This window comes from Camelina sativa, chromosome 19 (assembly GCF_030686135.1).
Source record: "Camelina sativa cultivar CO46 ecotype springtype chromosome 19, ASM3068613v1".
In the NCBI taxonomy this organism is placed as follows: Eukaryota; Viridiplantae; Streptophyta; class Magnoliopsida; order Brassicales; family Brassicaceae; genus Camelina; species Camelina sativa.
The window spans coordinates 4,996,921-5,016,379 of record NC_141898.1 but is presented as its reverse complement, the minus strand read 5'-3'; the positions used below and the strand labels follow the sequence as shown (position 1 = coordinate 5,016,379).

The following is a 19,459-nucleotide window of genomic DNA, read 5'->3' as shown; positions in this document are numbered from 1 at the left end:
AAGATAGGTTTGGTGAAGTCATTAAAGCGTAAAAGTAGCAATTTGTAACAAATTTCTAGTTTGAAAAAGGATTGATATTGGAAAGTCTCTGTTTCGAGAACCCTAATCTCATATCACAAAACTGTTGTGAATTTATGCATGTGATGTAGCTATTGTAACAAACGAAATTAGATCGTATATGAAAAAGAAGGGATGGAGAAGTTATCAAATATAAAGGGATTTTCATTCTTTAAAAGTGGTGGCGATACATGTCCCCCCCCCCCCCCCCCCCCCATAGAGAGAAAAACACACACAAACAAATCAAGAAAAAGTTCATTATGTCTACCTACGATCAATCTTTCTTAAGCAATTCAAAGAACAAGTAACCTCTACAGGGTCCTTATCTATTTTGTAGTAGATGTAACCTGGACAACGGTTTCCACATTCAGTGCAAAGGGGCCGAGTGCTATTACTGTTGCGAAGAACTTCCACTTTGGCAAACCCAAAAAAAAATCTGAAAGCAGGCTTCATATAAACAGAAGATCCGAAGATGCAATGAAGGTGGATAGTGATACAACATTTGTTGCACGTGTAGAACCATTCCGTTGGATTAACCTCTTTCTCACATATTTCACACCAGTAGATATCATTTGCTTCTTCTCCATAGCAAAGAGAAAGAGGATGCTTGTCGTATTTGTAGCTTATTTGGGTTGGAATGGTAGCACATGTATAACACATAGCAAATTTGCATTTAGTACACTGTAGGTATGACCCCCAACATATCTTCTTGCAACCCTCGCAACAAATTTTGGTTTCACTTTTTGAGGATGTGCAGATGAATAGAGGATGGTCATCATGAATTTGATGGGTGAAATAATCGGGAACTAAAATACATGGAACATCTATGTTAGCAGCTTGATCGTAACGACAATCACCTTTGGGACATATGTACCTGAAACCAGTGGACTTTCTGGAACAAGATGAACAATCCACGAAAACACAGTTGTTTCGAGTTGTGGGGGATAGGATAAGAGGGTGTTTATGCAAAGCATGATCCAATTTTCGAAGAAGACCAGCACATACCTCGTGGAGGAAAAAATCACAATGCACGCAATTGTAGAAATCAAGAGTGGTGATAGGAAGGACGCATGCGTGACATTGCTTCTCTGCATCTTTAACACCATCATACCTCTGGACCTTTAGAAGATGGTCATGAGAGAAATGCTTTATCAGATCATTACCAACCTTCTTAAATGGGAGGATATCTTCAATTTTTTCGGATTCTTCAGGTTCCCATTCGAGTTCTTTTCTATCCCCTACGTTCTCATGCGTTGCACATTTTGAATGCACTACATAAGAGCAATTGTCGCGGTTGCAAGAATAATGGCCGTACTTGATGTCGACTGGTTGGTAGCAGATACGACATGGTGAAATTGTGGAATGGAGGTAAGGAGTATGAAAAAGACGATGCTGGTGACGCGTGATCTTTATGACTCGTGGTAAGTCGATGCAGCTCTGATGGACCATGTAATTACACTGAAAACAAACATAACTTGGCTCCAACACGTTGACCAACCCACAAGCATCACATGGAGTCAAGAGTGGTCGCGGGTAGAAGACGAGTTGATGGTGATGACTCTTTGGGTTTGCGATGAGAAGAAGTGGAACGTTTTCTGAGCAAGAGCGATCCAAACAAAAGTTGCAGATAGAACAACTATAAAAGAATTCGCCGCGTCGAATATTTTTTCCACACCATGTGCATTGATCAGATTCGACAGGTCCCAACTTCTGAGGATCAGATATGTCGGATAGGAATCCGGTTTCATAGTTCCGGTAGGTGCGAGTCAGAGGGTGTTGGAGGTGATAAGGATGTGTTAACTTCCTTGGAGACCTGTGACAGTCACTATGAATCGCCACATCGCACGTCTTGCAGAAGAAATGGTATTCATCATTTTTAAATTTGCATGAAAAACAATCGAAGCTGGTGTTGGTTGTATCAGATCTAAGAGAGAGGGTGTGAGGGTGTGTTGGATGAGACAAAGGACATCTTGGGTTTTCTGTAGGTAGAGGGGGAAGCTTCGAATGTGAAAAGGAGGGAGGAGGTTTGCGTATTTTACTAAAGGACATCTTGGGTTTTCTCCATATTTTTGCTGTTTTGGTTATGGTATCGTATGAATCCAATAGGTGGAGGAGGTACTTCTTCTCTATCTTGATTATGATCTGTTTGACTGTTTCTAGTAACTTTGTCTCCCACCTTCTGGTTGGGTTGAGTTGAGTAAATACAAGTTAATATATAAATATATTAATAAACAATGACCAATTTGCTGTCTATATTATTACGAATGACCAGAATATACAATTGTATATTTCGGTCATCGTTTACTTGCAATAAAATTATGTGGGATAATTATTCTGAACGCCTGTTTCCACGCTGTGCAATAGACTCCACTAGATAGATAGGATTTAAATAACAGACCACTAAAATTTTAATAAATGCTCATTAAATTTGGTCTCGAGACCTGTTTCCAGGGTGTGAACAATCAAAGAAAGATAACCAAGATTTAGATCCATGTTATATCCAAAATTTAAATGACACAGCTTTGAAATTTATTGGAATAAGATGAGGTGGTGTGCTAGTGGTTCTATTGAAGAGTCGCTCTCTTAATTTAAAACAGGGATCAATTTTTTTCAAACCCAAAACTATTCAGCTTTACACCCCTTTGACTATATAGGTTTAGCCGTTTAGGTCCATTTTTTATGGTCTATTTGAAAATCTTGGAGGGCCTTATCCCTGAGTTATGAAAAAAAAAAAATCTGTGAAATTACTTTGGTGTGTGCTTTGTTTCTGTCATCTCCAAACTGGAAATGGAGACATTATGGGAACCAAAATTAGTGAATAGTGACAATCTGAATGTGATGCTTGGACAATGATCCTCCCGGTTATTTACTAGAACCAAAGCCATGCCGTGTTCAAACTTGAAAAGAATTACTGAGTTAGGATCATGTGGGGTTGCTTGTGAAATCATTTCAATATAAAAGACTAAAAGAGTAGAGAAAGATATTGCATAAGCTGAATCATTACCAGTTTACCACACTGTAAAAGACTAAAAGAGTAAGAGTCTCACTACAATAGACCATAGTGGTTGAGCAGCATTACAAGGAACCTTAAAGAACAAAACACTATATTTCTGTCTGCGATTTTAACCTTGTATTTCTCTATTCAACTAACTAGAACAAAGAGCCGTATCTGTAATCAGACAAGTGGCCTTATAATTACTAGCTTACTACTAGAAAGACAATAATAACTGCGATTGTTTGTGCACGTGATGGGAGGAATTGGAGTTTCATGTCCTTAGTTGAAACCGTTATGTCCCGGTTTGTTTTTTTTGCTTCAAGATCGAATCAATGCTTCCTGCTGACTTTAAAGTTCACTGTAGTTGCGCCAGACAGCCCGGAATTCTTCACGGAAGGTGTTCAAGCGTGCCTTGAGGTTTGGAGTTCTCAGGGTTGCGTGAAGAAGGATCACTAAGGGAGAGAGAAAATTTTCAAGTCAAAGAATGTTTTACTGGACCAATAAGGGTGAAAAAGATGAACGGATAATTTCTTGGAAGTGCAATAAGTTACTGAGAAGGGCAGTTGTAAATGCATAGAGGACCCATAACAAACCGCAGGAAGTAAACCACAGGACAAAACTGGCTACATAAGATAAAATCAATATTTTGCATCAGTTCACCACCAAGTTGCAAATCAAAAGGTGAGAGAATATATCTGACTAAGAATAAAAGATGTAAGTACCGGTTAAGCCAATCAAGACAAATACCAAACGAGGTTGGCCACAAACGTAGACTGTCTTTCTAGTTGCAGATCTCCCGCGGATGACAGGCCTGAAAGGTGTTGACAAGCAATAAATATCAAAAACTGTCTGTAAAAAAAAACTTCCAGGGGAATCAAATTAATAGTACTTACATGTGAGGAGGCCTCATCTTTGCAGCTAAATGTGGCGAGAAATGCCTAATGGTCCGGATCATCTTCTCATTAAAAGTAGCTGCAAAACTGCAAAAGACAACAAACCCCCATAGAGCGTTTGATATACATATACACACATGATTACATATACACACACACACAAATCCCTAATATTAATGGATAAAGTAAAGAATAACAACCAAGTCACTGAAAATAGAGAACTTTACAACACTAAAGTTTTAAGAACCAACACCAGAACCTATTGAATTTAATACTAAACAGAAAGATTTCAAAGGCTAATCACTGAAGATAGAGGACCTTAAAACACTATCAAGTTTTAAGAACCAACACAATAACCTATTGAATCAACGAAAATAGATAAGTTTTATGAACCAAGGGGCACAACCTGTAGAATCTGATACTAAGAAGTAAGTACAGGCAGTACAAGGGGCTGATCACTGAGCGTATACTAAGCAGTACCTCCTACTAAATCATTCTTTTCTCTTCCTAACCATTCTATAGATGCGAAACAACAAAAACTAGGGGTAACAAATGCATATATAAGCAACAATATCAAGAAGAAACTAACAGGAAAATAATACCTGTCGTTTAGGAAAGCTAAGCTTAAGGCTGTAAGAGCAGCACCAAGAATGGCCAAAGGTCGCGTGATAAGTGCAAGACCTGAGTCAACAAAGGGGAGCAAAAAAGGAGTTATAAGTTATAACACCCTTGTTGTTAAGTATCAAACACAGCTCAAGAGAACCTTAAATAATAATAAATAAAAAACCCAGATTTCTCATTTACAGCTAAACAAAAAAAAAAAAAAAATCGGAAACTTTGGACATACCCAGAACGAAAATCAACAGGATGAAGTAATTCGTCCTATAGCTGAAACAAAGATGAATCAAAATCAAAACTTGGATTTGCAAACACGAATAAGCATCTATAGAAAAACAAAAAAAAAAAAAAGAGAGAAGAGGAGAGAGGGTAAAGAGTAAAATAATATACTAGTAGAGATTGCATTTGAGACGGCTCATCCATTTAGAGAAAGATCGAGGAAAAGCGAATCTGGAGAAGAACTCAGCCAAGGAACGAGGACTCGTCGACCATTCAACCTCTCTTAGCGCCTCAATCACATCCTCAGCAGCAACGATATCCCAATCCATCTCTCTCTTCAGCAGCTATAGAGATCGATATATATATCACAAGAGGGAAACGATAACCTCCTACACAAATTCGAAGACAAAGATGGAAAAATAGGGTTTCAATTAGGGATTCGAAATTTTCAATTCGTGGGTATTTTATTTTGATTCTCAGGTTTTGTTTTTTTTCCCTGTGGTTCAAGCAATGAGGGAAGAAACAAGGAAAAGTGAAAATTGGCACGTGTGTTGTGTATTAAGTGGAGATTATTATCAAAACAGGCACTTGAAGAAATGAAACTTCGGATTTAGGCATCGGACATCTGGAGGCAGTAATAAAAGTCTAATTCACACTGTAGTAGACTGATTTACCCTGCAACGAGAAAGAGTAGATAATTAGAAGCGAACTAAATGACATCATCTCTATTAGCAACGCCATTAAGTTAATAAAGATATTTGATTGGTGAGCGGGATAACGTCAACAGTGGCGCACGCTTTTCAGTGAAAACTTGTGGACTAAAACTAAGTCAGATTATGCGTACAGGACATGGAGGATGTGGCATAAGAGTTACTGTCCTGTATATATGAGCTTAAAAGTACCATGAAATGTTTGTATTTATTCTCGTACATACTGAAAACTTAAAAGTACCATGAAATGGTTGTCTTATGTGGCATAAGAGTTACTGTCCTGTATATATATGTGATAGGTAGGTTGGATGTTAGGCAGGGGCGGATCTACGTACATATGGGGTGGGGCAAGTGCCCCATGCTAATAATAAAATATTTCTGATTTACCATTGTTTAATTATCTCTCATAGCTTATTTGGTAGTTAAGTGCCCCATGTAGTTTCTTAGGTAACAAGTTCGAAACTACTCTTTGAACTTATTGGTTGCTTTTTTTGTGTGTTTCTTTCCAACGTACGATCAATGTTGTCCTATTTAGTACTGAATGTTTTCCTATTATTTTTTAAAAATCAATTAAATTTTATTTTTCTACTTTTTTCTCAACAACTATCCTTCTTTTACTACGGTATATTTGTTAAAATATTACAAAATTAGTAAATTAGTATAATATACTATCGCTTTTTGTAATTTATCTTATATACAAAGAGTTTAAACTATTTCACAAAAATATAAAGAGTTTAAATATGTATAAATAATATATCTTTAGATATAATTTCGTTCTAAATATATTTACTATGCAATTTAAATATATTTAAAAACAAAATAAAATTAAAATTTAAAGTATTATATTTAATATTTATTTTATATATTTAATATTATTAATAATAAATGATTTGTGCCCCATATAAATTTTGGTTCTGGATCCGCCACTGATGTTAGGTTGGTATGACCGTATATAATTTTTAACTGCCATAGTTGGGTAAACCTAAGTTGTTATTAAGCTAAGACCATATGTAACGGCGTACATTTGGCCTCTTCCCCGGTATTTTTTGTTTTTAAATAAATCAAAAAAGGCAGCATCTGTGTGGGACGTTTCTTAATATGGGCCGTTTTTTGTTGTGTCCTTCGTTACACGTGACAGCATCTGTGTGGTTGGTGTTGTTTGGGTTTTTTTTTTTGGTTTTTAGTTTTATGGATTGAATAAACTATTTTTAATTTTTAATGTTTTAATTGTATGTTTTGTTTTTTTTTTCAAGTTTTTGTAACTTTGTAATTTTCTTACGAACAGTTAAAAAAAAGATTTGATTGAGCATATTTGAACTAACTTTGGACATCTTCCAGATAATGAAAATTAATTAAAAAAAATTCTATGAATTGAATAAAATGTTTGTTTTTATCTTTGATGTTTGTATGGTTTATGTTTTTTATCTTTCATGTTTTAATTGTATATTTTGTTTTTTTTTCCAAGTTTTTGTAACTTTTTAATTTTTTTATGTTTTTAATGTCAATGTTATATGTTTTATTTAAATTAAAACTTTAATATGTTTTTAATTATTAATTTAAATAATTAATTTTTTAAATTAAAAATACTATTATTTTTTCCAGGAGACCAACTCTGAAGGACACCAATGCTCATACCACACTTAAGAAACTCTCAAAATAAGATTAATATATTTGAAGGACCAAAAATTGTCCTACACCAATGCACATGCTCTAATATCTCATCCAGTCCACTAAGTTGTTCTGATCTGTGACACAATATGAAGTACTTGAGTAACTATTCTATGGTTAGTCGTCATGATTAGAGAGGAATGTGATACTCCCGACTCGTTCATAGTACTTCTGATACACACGTGTGAATAATATTTATACTATCGTAATGTATTTTACGTTATCCTCACAAATAACCTAAGCAACTGGTAACTTGTGGTAAACACCATGTTTCAAATATACTGTATTGCCGTAACTTCTCTAACTCGGCCTATCTTATTATGCGTACAGGACATGGAGGATGTGGTACTTGTGTTAGTCGGAGACTGGGAATGTTCTCATGGCGGTAGCTGGGATTTCATAATTTCAAAAACGTGTATGTCGAAGTGCTTTCACATAACAGCGGCTACGACATACGCCGAGCTGAAAAGTCAGATTGTGAAACAATTTCTTGAAGAGGGAAAATCTGTTGTCGGGCGAGTGTCCTACTGGGTTCCGGATGAGATGTCTATATTTAGTGCTGCAAGAACACCGCATGTGTCGGTTCATAATGACGAAGGAATGCGTACCTTCTTAAGGATCAGGGCGGCACATAGAGGTCTGAACCTGTTGGTCACATTTCAACCTACTTGGGAAGAAGAACCCCCCCCCCCCCCCCCCCCCCCCCCCCCACGACGTTGGTAATGGTACAGATCCTGATGAGGGCATCATACGTCTTCGCGATGGGACGCCATCACTGACCAATGACGCAAATGAAGACGTCCAAACTGCTGAAGTACATTCTCGGGTTGTTGTTCATGCAACAGGAGTATCGCAGATGGCAGTAATGGATGAGGGTGGAGAGAGCTTACCAACTGCGGACAGTAGGCAGACAAAATGTTGCACAACAGGCCAAGAGGAAGCTGCTGCAATAAACACCCCTGGCGGGGGTAGCGCTGTGCTGCCAGTAATATCTGATACGATGCCTTGTATTGATTTAAACAACAAATATGATGCAGAGTTGGTTGCAAATATAGAGATGGTGGAAGCGAGGGCCAGAGAGGCAGACGCGTCTGCAAAAAAAGGGAAAGAGAAGTGCGTATATACTGTTACGGAGGATGAGGATTCAGAAGAGATGGAAGATGGGGATTCGTATGGCTCTGATGAGGAAGAGGACTACGACTATAATTTCTGGGATAACTTGATCCGTAAGGAGCATGCAGCATTATTAGCAGCCGAACGCTGCGAGCCAGGGGAGTCCTCTAATCCGGTCCAATTATACTCTGTTCCAGAGACTATAACTGGCGGACCTGCTGAACGTGAAAGCCAGATTGCTCCTGACAGCAGTGTTCCACTGCATCACCAACACCAATATCATACTTGTGGAGCTTCAGATTATGTTCATGAGAGAAATGCTTTATCATATCAGTACCAACCTTCTTAAATGGGAGGATATCTTCAAGGTTTTCGAAAACCTCAGGTTCCCATTCGAGTTCAATCCCGTCCCATACATTTTCATGCGTCGCACATTTCGAATGCACTACATAAGAGCGATCCTCGTCGTGGTTGCAAGAATATAGGCCGTACTTGGTGTCAAATTTCTGGTAGCACACCCCACATGGTGAAATAGGAGGTTTGACGCAAGGAGTGTGAGAAAGACGATGCTGGTGACGCGTGATCTTTATGACTCTAGGGAAGTCGATGCATTTTTGATGGACCATGTAATCACATTGAAAACAAGCGTAGCTTGGATCCAACACATTGACCAACCCACAAGCATCACATGGAGTCAAGAGTGGTCGCTTGTAGAAGACGAGTGGATGTTGATGACTCTTTGGGTTTGTGATGTGGAGAAGAGGAACATTTTGGGAGCAAGAGATATCCAAGCAGAAGTTACATATAGAACAACGATACAACCAATCGTCTTGGATATTTTTGCCACACCATGTGCATTTATCTACTGCCACACCAAATTCTGTAGATCCAGGCTTCCCAAGATCACATGCGATGAAGTCAGCATGAGACATAACTGTAGCGCGAAAGGATTCATATAGGATGCTGCTGTCGGATTTTATCCCCATTTCATAATTCCTAAAGGTGAAAGTAAGAGGGTGCTGAAGGTGATAAGGATGTGGAAATTCACATCGCAGGTGATGCAATAGTAAGGGAAGCCACGGTCCCTTTTCCTGAGCGGTGCTTTTTTACCGCATGTAAAACAACCAAACTTGGTGATTTCGCCAGAATTAGAGAGGATGTGAGGGTTAGTTGGATGAGACAACGGACATCTTGGGTGTTTTTCAAGATCTTGCCTTGGAAATGGAGGTACTTCGTCCATTTTTTTTGACTGCTTTGGTTATGATCCTTTGTGTGTTATGATAGTTTCTTCTCTCCCCCCACTTCTCCCACCTCGCAAAGTTGAGCAAATATAATACAATAGAAAATGGGACTTAATATTTATTTACTTAACAAGTATCCCATTTTTCCTAATAGACAAATGACCAACTTGCTCTTTATGTTATTAAGAACGACCAAAAATGTACAATACTATGACTTGGTCATAGTTTAGTTGTTTATAAATGTTCAATAAATTTGTTCCCAAGACCTGTTGTTTCCACCCAGTGTTAAAGAAAGCGCTAGACGGTATCTAAGCGGTGACCCAACGCCTAGCGCCTAAAACGCTTAGTTGGGGCCTAGACGATTTTTAGGCGGTTTAGGCGTTTACAACATAAAACATTATATATATATATAATTATATTAAAATATATGTTATAAAAATAAAAAATTTATAAACAACGGTAAGAAAAATACATTTATTTAAGTCATATTAACAACATATAGATGTTTATAATTACGTATATAGATATAAAACATAATAATTTAATTATATGTAATTTAAAAATCAAAAATAAATATTAAAATAAAATGTATGTAATTTTAAGCGGGTTAGGTGGTCATCTAAACGTCTGTTGAGCGTCTAGCGCCTAGACGGCGCCTAGGCGACCGCCTAGACCGCTTTTTTGAACACTATTTCCACCCTTTGCACACTGCACGTAAGCACGTTCAAAAAAATATACGGATATATTTTTATATCTGGTTATGTCTAAACAGAGCAATACAATTTCTGTTAAACTATTTTATACTAATTCTTTTTTTTTTACTAAAAGTGCCATTCTAGAGATTTTTTTTATTTATTTTTCATAAAGAATGTAACTTTTATAAATCTAATGTGTTTTCTATATTAAGTTTTCTTATTTATCTCTTTCCAAAACTCATTTTCTTTAAGGGATTCGAATAATTTTCAACTCGTGGGTATTTTTGATTTTCAGGATTTTTTTTAAATTTTTCCCCTGTGGTTCAAGCAATGGGGGAAGGAAGAGAAACAAGGAAAAGTTAAGATTGGCATCGTGTGTTGTTTATTCAGTGCCTCCCCCGCGTGCGAAATGAACATAATAATAGCATGCGTGTAAACAACAGATGATGACGTGGCCAGCAACGCAATTTTTGGAAAAAAAATTAAGAAAAAGTGTCTGAGCCCGGGTTCGAACCGGGGACCTCTAGTGTGTGAGACTAGCGTGATAACCGACTACACCACCCAGACGATCATGTCTAGTTCTCTACTTATCTGATAGATATCATATATGAAAACATATGAAGGAAACAAAGCATGTTTGCTGTTTCGTTTATTCTTTTTGTGTTTTTTTTGGGTACCACACACCGTGCCGTTCATGATCTACTAGTTCTCGAATCCTGCTCTTCTATTGGCTTCTTCTTCTTCACTCACCAGCGTCGACTTTGTTGTGAATCATCGTGGTGATGACTGATGATGAGTGATGACATTACTCTATGGGAGATTTTGGTTCATCTCTTTTTTTTCTTGGTTTTTGGGATGTGGTAACAAGTTGAAGTAGTCTAATGAGACTTGTCAATAAATTAATCCAAGCTTCACCAACATTGGCGATTCTTTTCCAAATTTTTAAAATTGGGAGCATATATGACCGGGTGGTCAACGGAGTCCAGTCCAGCCATGGGTACTAGAAGCAATTGCTCGCTGTAAAGACTCACGGGCTCCATTGATAGTCTCAGTTGTTCGGAAAGCATATCGACATGGCGGCACCTCAAGGTTTTGTCAATTTCTTCCCTTGTCGCTCCTGATGAATCTTTATTATATAGATATATCACTGATTTTGTCCTGAATCGAAAAGCAGGTGGTGATCCATATGAGGAAGCGCTGGTTCGTTGTGTTGTCATCGTAGATCCCAAGGCGCAACAGAGGAGATCAGTTCAGTTTGATGTCTGATTATGTCAAGGTTGTTGTTACTCTCTTTCTGTTTGATTTTGGTGTTTTTTCTATTTTCTTAACGTAACAACAACGCATATGCAGAGTCTTGGCCTGGAAGATGACCTTTCAAAGATGAGCATTATCCATGTAGCCGGAACCAAAGCCAAGGTAACACAACACACACACACAAGTGTGATCTTCTTTTTTTTTTGGTTTCTTCTCTTTAATCATATAAAATTTCTCTATCAGACTTGTAGTGGTACTCTGAATACTCTATTATTAGCTGATACATAGCTTCTTTGACTCATCCTGAGCTGGATTATCTATTTTAATGAAAACCCTGAACCTAACAATGGAGCTTTGGTTGTAATTTGTAAACTAAGGTCCATCAAGGACACTAGTTTGATCCTTACATATTAGGGACAGAGAGAGAACAGACTGTTTTGTTGAAGCCATCTTGGTTCATCTCCCAAAAAGAAATACATTTGAGATCAATCATCATCTCAAAGTCTATCTTAATGTTTGTGATTGCCATTAAACAATGTTCAGTGAAATGAACCTTTGGTTTACTGGTTTTGAGGATAGTTTGCATGGTGTTTGGTGGTAGATGAAAACGTTGAAGCTACTTATTTTTTTTCCATGCACCTTCACAGAGTCTATTTTGCGAAACTATGTCTTCTGAGTCTATTAAGAAAACAGAGATGAAGAAATTCAAAGAGATTTTAATTCTTTAGAGATTTCAAAGTTCTTCAAGAAAAAACAAACATACAAAAGAGACACACAAATAAAGCTCACAATGCATGCCGTCGTGTCAGCTTTTTATCTAAACAGTTCAAGGAACAAGTAACGGTTACAGAGTTATCGTTTTTGTAGTAGATGTACCCTGGACAGCGATGACCACATTCAACGCAATACGGTCTAGTGATGTTGCTGTTGCGACGAACTTCCACTTTGGACGAGTAATACTTGAATCTGAAACCAGGCTTCATATAAGCAGAAGATGTGAATATGCAATGAAGGTGGACAGTGATACAACATTCGTTGCATTTGTAGAACCTTTCCCTTGGATTAACCTCTTTCTCACATACTTCGCACCAATACTTATCACCTGCTTCTTCTCCATAGCAAAGAGACAGAGGATGCTTGTCGTATTTGTACCTTACTAGAGTTGGAATTGTAGCGCATTGATAACACATAGAAAATTTGCATTTAGTACACTGTAGGTAAGACCGCATACCCGTCTTCTTGCAACCCACACAACCAGTCTTGTTTTCACCTTTGGAAGACGTGGAGATAAACAGAGGATGTTCATGACTTTCATGAGTGAAATAATCAGGAACTGATGAAATACATCGAACATCTATCTGAACTTGCTTGGACACACAATTAGCTTTGGTACATATGTACCTGAAACCAGTGAACTTTCTGGAACAAGCTGAACAATTGATGAGATCATAGTGGTTTCGAGGAGAGGCGTCTAGGATAAGAGGGTGTTTGTGTAACGCATGACTCAGTTTCCGAAGAAGGCAAGCACATACCTTGTGGAGATAAAAATCACAGTGCGTGCAATTGTAGAAATCACGACAGTCTATAGGAAGGATGCATGCTTGACATTGCTTCTCTGCATCTCTAACACCATCATATTTCTTGAGCTTTAGAAGATGGTCATGAGAGAAGTGTCTTATTAAGTCATCACCACAAATCTTCTTATATGGGAGGATATCTTCAATCTCGTCCGGTACTTCGGGTGCCCGTTCGAGCTCTTTCCCGTCCCATACGTTCTCATGTGTTACACATTTTGAATGAACTACGTAAGAGCAATTCTCGCGGTTGCAAAAATATTGGCCATACTTCGTGTCAACTCTCTTGTAGCATATCAGACATGATGAAATCTTGGATTGGAGAAAAGGAGTGTAAAAAAGGCGATGCTGGTGACGCGTGATCTTTATGACTCGTGGTAAGTTGATGCAACTTTGATGGACCATGTAATCACATTCAAAACAAGCATAGCTTGGATCCAACACATTGACCAACCCACAATCATCACATGGAGTCAAGAGTGGTCGCTTGTAGAAGACGAGTTGATGATGATGATTCTTCGGGTTTGTGACAACAAGAAGTGGAACATTTTGGGAGCAATGGAGATCCAAACAAAAGTTGCACATAGAGCAACGATAGAACCAGTTTCCTTGGATATTTTTTCCACACCATGAGCATTGATCAGATTCGATAGATCCCAACATCTTAGGATCAGAGATGTTGGAGCCAGCAGATAGAACTGTAGCGCAGAAAGACTCATCTATATTACCGTCTGAAACGCACCCGGTTTCGTTGTTCCGGTAGGTGAAAGTAAGAGGGTGTTGGAGGTGATAAGGATGTGATAACGTCTTTGGGAACATATGACAAACTCTGTGGAACTCCACATCGCAGGTCTGGCAGAAGAAATGGTAGTTCTGGTCTTCGATCAAGGGAGATGCATATTCACCGCATGAAAAACAACCAGAGTTGGTGTTCCCATCGAGTCTAGGACAGAGTGTGTGAGGGTGAGTTGAATGAGAAACAGGACATCTTGGGTTTTCTTTAGGAAGAGCGGGTGGCTCTGAGATTTGTCTCAGTAATGAAGGGGAGATAGGAGGTGTAGGTACTTCTTCTTTGTCCATCTTTTTGCGGTTTCTCCTATTTTCTTTTTTCATCTTTTTGCCGTTTCGGTTATGAGCTCGTCGAGGTGGAGATACTTCTTCTTTGTCCATCTTTTTGCCGTTTCGGTTATGAGCTCGTCGAGGTGGAGATACATCTTCGTTGTCCATCTTTTTTCCGTTTCGGTTATGATAACGTTCATATCCAAAAGATGGAAAAGGTGGAGGGGGTGGAGGAGGTGGAGCTACTTGTTCTTTGTCCATATTTTTGCCGTTTCTGTTTTGATGTCGTCCAAATCCAAGAGGTGGCAGAGGTGGAGGAGGAGGTACTCCTTTTTTGTGCATCTTTTTGCTGTTTTGTTTATGCTCTTCTCTCCCACTCTAGGTGGAGTAAAGTAAAGGGGAGTGTTCATATTAATAAACAAGCATTCCCATAGTTTCTACTTTCTAGTAAGTAGTAGCAAGTGCAGTGACCAAATTATTGTTTATATTATTAATAATGACCAGAATATACGATCTTTTATACTTTGGTCATCGATCATCGTTTACTTGTAATAAAATTATCATTAAATTTATTCCCCTGGACCTGTTTCCACGTTGTGCATTAATGCACATTCAAGAAAAAGAAAAAAACTAGACTTAGATCAAGGTTAAATCTAGGATTTGATTAAGAGACCAGTGTAATTTCTGTAGAACTATTTTATATTTTCGTTTACTTTTAACATTAAATTTTATCCTAAGATCTGTTTCCAGGCTGTGCACATTCAAAGCAAGATATATAAGAGATTTAGATCCATGTTTATATATCGACAATTTAAATAACAGAGCTCTTAAAAATTCTGTAAAACTACTTTAAAAATGATATATTTTGAACAGATTGAAACGCAATCTTTAGCATTCTCATATAAATGGAAATTTAACATTACAACAATATATTGAATGTAAAAAAAAAAGGATATGCATTCTAGTTTTGGTTTAGTTTTGGTTCAGTCGGTTATATTGAATTCAGTTTCGGTTTAGTTTTGGCTCACCAAAAGAACAGCTTGGCAACCTAGTTCAGTTTTGACTTTTGATTAATTTGAGCACAAAAACGTGATTTATATATACAGCTTGTAGTTATTGTAACATACGAAATGAGATCATATGAAAAAAGAAGGGATGGAGAATGAGAAATCGTTAAAGGGACTCAATTCATTCTTTAGAAGTGGTGGCAAAGCAAGTCACCAAAGAAAAAAAACACACAGGAAACGAATAATAAAAGGGAGAAAATATTTTTACTATCAATTAACAAGAATCCTATTTTTCCTGACGGACACAAAACTTGCTGTCCTTTTAATATTAAGAACGAGCAATATGTACCATTTTAAATTTGGTCATCGACTCATCGTTTGCATGTCCCTATAAATTATCAATAAATTTGTTAATTTGTTCCCAAGACCCCTGTTTCCACTTTCCACCATGTAAAAATAAAAATAATAGATGGTTATATATATGTCTAAATAACAGAGCAATAAAACTCTTTTATACTCTCGTTTACTTATGATAAATGCATAACCCAAGATTTTCAAGGCTGTGCACATTCAAAGAAAATATACAAGATTTGGATCCATGTTATATCGAGAATTTAAATAACAAGAGCTAGTTGTAGAATCACGTATATCACTCTAATCTATATTAATTATATTATTCTATGTAATCTCTTTCACTATATTATTTGATTATGTTTGGTGCTTTTATATAAATTGTATCATTCCATTCAATCTCCTATATATTAATAGAAGAACTTTTTGGCAAAAAAACTAAGGTGTCATCATTACAGAACTGAGGACACTCTTTCCTTTATTTGTCATCAGCTTTTAAAAATATTTACATTTATTTATCATTGTATTTTTCCAAAAATACAATTTCCACCCAAAATTAAATTTTTATATTATCTTTCTAACTTAATTATATCCTTTAATTATATTTTCATAAAATCTTTAAAATGAATTTAAAAAAACCCTTTGTTCATATGATATAATAATATAAGATTGATATTATAATAACTCTCACGGGTTAAATTTTAATTATTATAAATATTTTTTTATATATACTACACAATCGAATTTTAAATATTTCAATTATCCATAAATATAATAGATTTTGTAAATCTCTTATATATTAATAGAGGAACATTTTGGCAAAAAAAAACTGAGGTGTCAGCATTACAGAGTTCATGACACTCTTTCCTTTATTTGTCATCAATTTTTTAAAATATTTATATTTATTTACCATTGTATTTTTCCAAAAATACAATTTACACCCAAAATAAAAATTTTATATTATCTTTCTAACTTAATTATATCTTTTAATTATATTTTCATAAAATCTTTAAAATGAATTTTAAGAACCCTTTGTTCATATGATATAATAATATAAGATTGATATTATAATAACTCTCACGGGTTAAATTTTAATCACTATACAAATTTTTTTTATAGATATATACTACACAATCGAATTTTAAATATTTCAATTACCCATAAATATATTAGATTTTGTAAATTACAGTAAAAACATTAAATAATTATTTTATACCGCACATAGTGCGGGTTGTTACCTAGTAATACAATAACAATAATTAAATACTCAGAAAATAAAAATAACTAAATAGAACGTAATATATAGTTTCTTTTAAAGAGTAATAAGAAAAGAGTCCATTAGTGTATTAGGTTATGTGCAGTGGGGGTTTCTCAACTAAATCTCACCAATTAAAAAATAAAAAGTAACAAAAAAGTATAAGAGAAAGTGAAAAATGTTTCTCAAAAATTCTCATTTGAGAAACAGTTCTGGACATATGGCTAATTATAACTGGTTATATTTTATTTTTTTAATTTCTTATTTAAATAAATAATAATTTTATATAAAAATGATTAAAATATAATATTTTGAGAAACTCATCTAATATTTACCAATGCAGATGCCTTTAGGCACTTTTTAAAAAGTAATTGGAAAAATTGGCCCTTTTGTTAAAACCCATACTAACAAAATCGTACCAGACGGAACCGCGAGAAGCGTCAACACATCCTCGACCAAAGTTATATTAACCACCTTTTCAACATGCATCCGCCTTTCCTTCTTCCTACTCGAATCCACTACATTCTTCATCTTCACTTGATCATCTTCTTTGATGTAACGAGAGATTAGCAAACACGGTATTCGTGTATCCATAACAATTCCTTTCAGCTCCCACTCTCCATATATCTTCTCAGCTCCTTTCACATCTTCAAGCTTCAACAAAGAGCTAATCACATTTCGATATCCTTCATTCCAAATCTTTCCTATCTCTGATTTAGAGGTGATCTTATCTCTTTTAATATCTCCATCTGCCTTGACCTTGTACATATCCCATAGACGGTACACTTCCCTGTTACTTGTTGTCGTCTCTATCGCCTTTAGTATTAGCCCGGCTCTTTCGTAAGCCTTTGCCATCGCATCAATCGTCCTCACTTCAAGCTTGGTTATGTTATTATTATCATCACCATCAGCAGCAGCCCACTCTTTCTTGTACTTCTCCATCGAGTCTATGGCGGATACGTCTGCGTTAACTCTCAAAACGTTGTTCATCGTGACACTATCAGGCTCAATATTGTTCTGCTTCATATCAGATAGAAGCTTATTGACCTTGCTTCGTTTTCTTAGCTCACTGTAGAGAGATATCATTAAGTTGAATGGGTAAAGTTTGGAGACGAGGCCTAGCTCTCTCATCTTCTCAAAAACGGCTTCTGCTTTGACTAGATTCATTTCAGATCTTGTGTACAACGTTAAGAGTGTGGCGTAAACAGAGTAGTCCTTCATATTCTCCGGGATGCTGCTTTCGAAAAACCTCTCTGCTTCTTCCAAACCCAAAACTTTCCCAGTAAGTTGAAGCCTAGTTGCATAATCTTCTGAAAAAAGATTAAACGCCTTTTTTTCACACATCCATGATGATGCCTCAACTGCTTTGGACAACTGGTTTGAATCATGTAGGTTCTTGATGAGGTCTCTCAAGTCCGACGGACTCGCTTGATTCCCCTTCTTCCCAAGTTCATTCAGAAACGGAGTGATTGGTTTAACCAATCCTCTGTTCCTCATAGACTTGTTCATCAGTTTCTCTGCTTTCTTTACCATTCCCTTTTTGCGATAACAAGACACCAACATATTTAGGATTTGGAGATCAAACTCAAGACCTGAGCACTCCCACTCGTTGTAGTATACCTCCTCTGCTCCTTTGATATCATCAAGCTTCAAGAGAGAACAAATCAAAGCTCTAAATCCCTCATTGTTCTTGTTACTTGTCTTCTTGTACAAGTCCCATATACGGTACACATCTTCTCTCTCTCCTGCTTCACCATATAGCCTCATGAGTTCCTCATAGTACTCGGTACCCATATATCCTTCTCTTCTACGAAGCAGTTTTATAGCCTTTTCCTTAGAACCATCTCTCAGATAAGCCTTAGCCATGTCAAGTACCGTGAGCCCATCAAGTATTGTAATCGCACTCCAATCAGCTAGAAACTTGTCCATTGTCTCCACATCAGATACAGCAGCGTATACTCGCAGAGCGTTGTTCACGGTGACGTTATCGAACTCAACGTTGTTCTCCTTCATCTCTTGTAGGATCTCATCGACCTTATCTCTGTTTCCGCGAGAGCTATAGAGCGATGTCATCGAGTTGTACGGTGAAGGTCTCAAGAGCAACCCTAGCTTCTTCATCTTCTCGAAAGTAGATACGGCTTTGCACAGAGCTCTTAACCCGCGTTGTCTTGAGTAATTTCTTAACAGAGAAGTGTACATCGACTCACCTCTTAGATTCTCCGGGATGCTCTCCAAGAACTTCTCTGCTTCTCCCAAACCCAAAACGTTTTCAATCAGATGAAATCGAGTTGTGAAGTCTTCCGGGACGAGATTGCAGATCTTTTGTTTAGTCATCCACTCTGATACCTCTAGGGCTTGACTATATCTCTTGGAACAGTTGAGCTTCTCGACGATACCTCTCACCAAAGAAGGGTTTAACTGATTCCCATGTTGTTGTTGTTGTTGTCGCCAATGCTCAAGCACCGTTGTGATTTCTGCTTTCTGATTCGCAGCCGCTTCGATCCGACTCAGCAGAGTTTGGTTCGACGCCGGAGACGGTAGGGTTCCGTTGATGTATGAGCAGAAGAAACGAGGCCTGCTACTGTAAGCGAGGATTCGCCTTGCGTGTTGCTGAAGATTATGCGTCATGATCATGGCCGATGATATGACACAGAGGACAAGATTTAGGGTTTTGTGATATTTTAATTTTAATCAGTTTATATAGTTAACCCTTATGCTGAACATTTCCTTTAATTGGAAAATTTAATCCA

The 19,459-nt window shown here is 37.0% G+C and overlaps 3 protein-coding genes, 1 long non-coding RNA gene, 1 other non-coding gene and 2 pseudogenes across 5 annotated transcripts; 1 reads left to right on the top strand and 6 right to left on the bottom strand.

Moving 5' to 3' along the window:
• Positions 1–201: 201 nt before the first annotated feature.
• LOC104767453 (uncharacterized) lies at positions 202–2,202 on the bottom strand. Its single transcript, XM_087503133.1, has one exon. The coding sequence runs from the start codon at positions 2,104–2,106 to the stop codon at positions 322–324; it is 1,785 nt and encodes a 594-aa protein (XP_087359259.1). The 5' UTR covers positions 2,107–2,202; the 3' UTR covers positions 202–321.
• Positions 2,203–3,028: 826 nt separating this feature from the next.
• On the bottom strand, positions 3,029–5,647 carry LOC104764889 (PRA1 family protein A3). Its single transcript, XM_087502716.1, has 7 exons — positions 4,954–5,647; positions 4,793–4,833; positions 4,548–4,626; positions 3,946–4,032; positions 3,775–3,863; positions 3,604–3,675; positions 3,029–3,504 (listed from the first exon to the last, which is right to left on the bottom strand). The coding sequence occupies exons 1-7, from the start codon at positions 5,109–5,111 to the stop codon at positions 3,401–3,403; spliced, it is 630 nt and encodes a 209-aa protein (XP_087358842.1). The 5' UTR covers positions 5,112–5,647; the 3' UTR covers positions 3,029–3,400.
• A 2,826-nt stretch (positions 5,648–8,473) lies between these two features.
• LOC109130783 (uncharacterized) lies at positions 8,474–9,513 on the bottom strand (annotated as a pseudogene).
• Positions 9,514–10,702: 1,189 nt separating this feature from the next.
• TRNAV-CAC (transfer RNA valine (anticodon CAC)) lies at positions 10,703–10,776 on the bottom strand. The gene has a single exon. It is a non-coding gene; the product is annotated as a tRNA-Val (tRNA).
• Positions 10,777–10,869: 93 nt separating this feature from the next.
• On the top strand, positions 10,870–11,827 carry LOC147920199 (uncharacterized). Its single transcript, XR_015591419.1, has 3 exons — positions 10,870–11,298; positions 11,384–11,485; positions 11,560–11,827. It is a non-coding gene; the product is annotated as an uncharacterized LOC147920199 (long non-coding RNA).
• Positions 11,828–12,167: 340 nt separating this feature from the next.
• Positions 12,168–14,563, bottom strand: LOC104764888 (uncharacterized). The gene has a single exon (XM_087502714.1). The coding sequence runs from the start codon at positions 14,436–14,438 to the stop codon at positions 12,249–12,251; it is 2,190 nt and encodes a 729-aa protein (XP_087358840.1). The 5' UTR covers positions 14,439–14,563; the 3' UTR covers positions 12,168–12,248.
• Positions 14,564–17,069: 2,506 nt separating this feature from the next.
• On the bottom strand, positions 17,070–19,343 carry LOC104767452 (putative pentatricopeptide repeat-containing protein At1g28020 pseudogene; annotated as a pseudogene).
• Between the last annotated feature and the right edge of the window lie 116 nt (positions 19,344–19,459).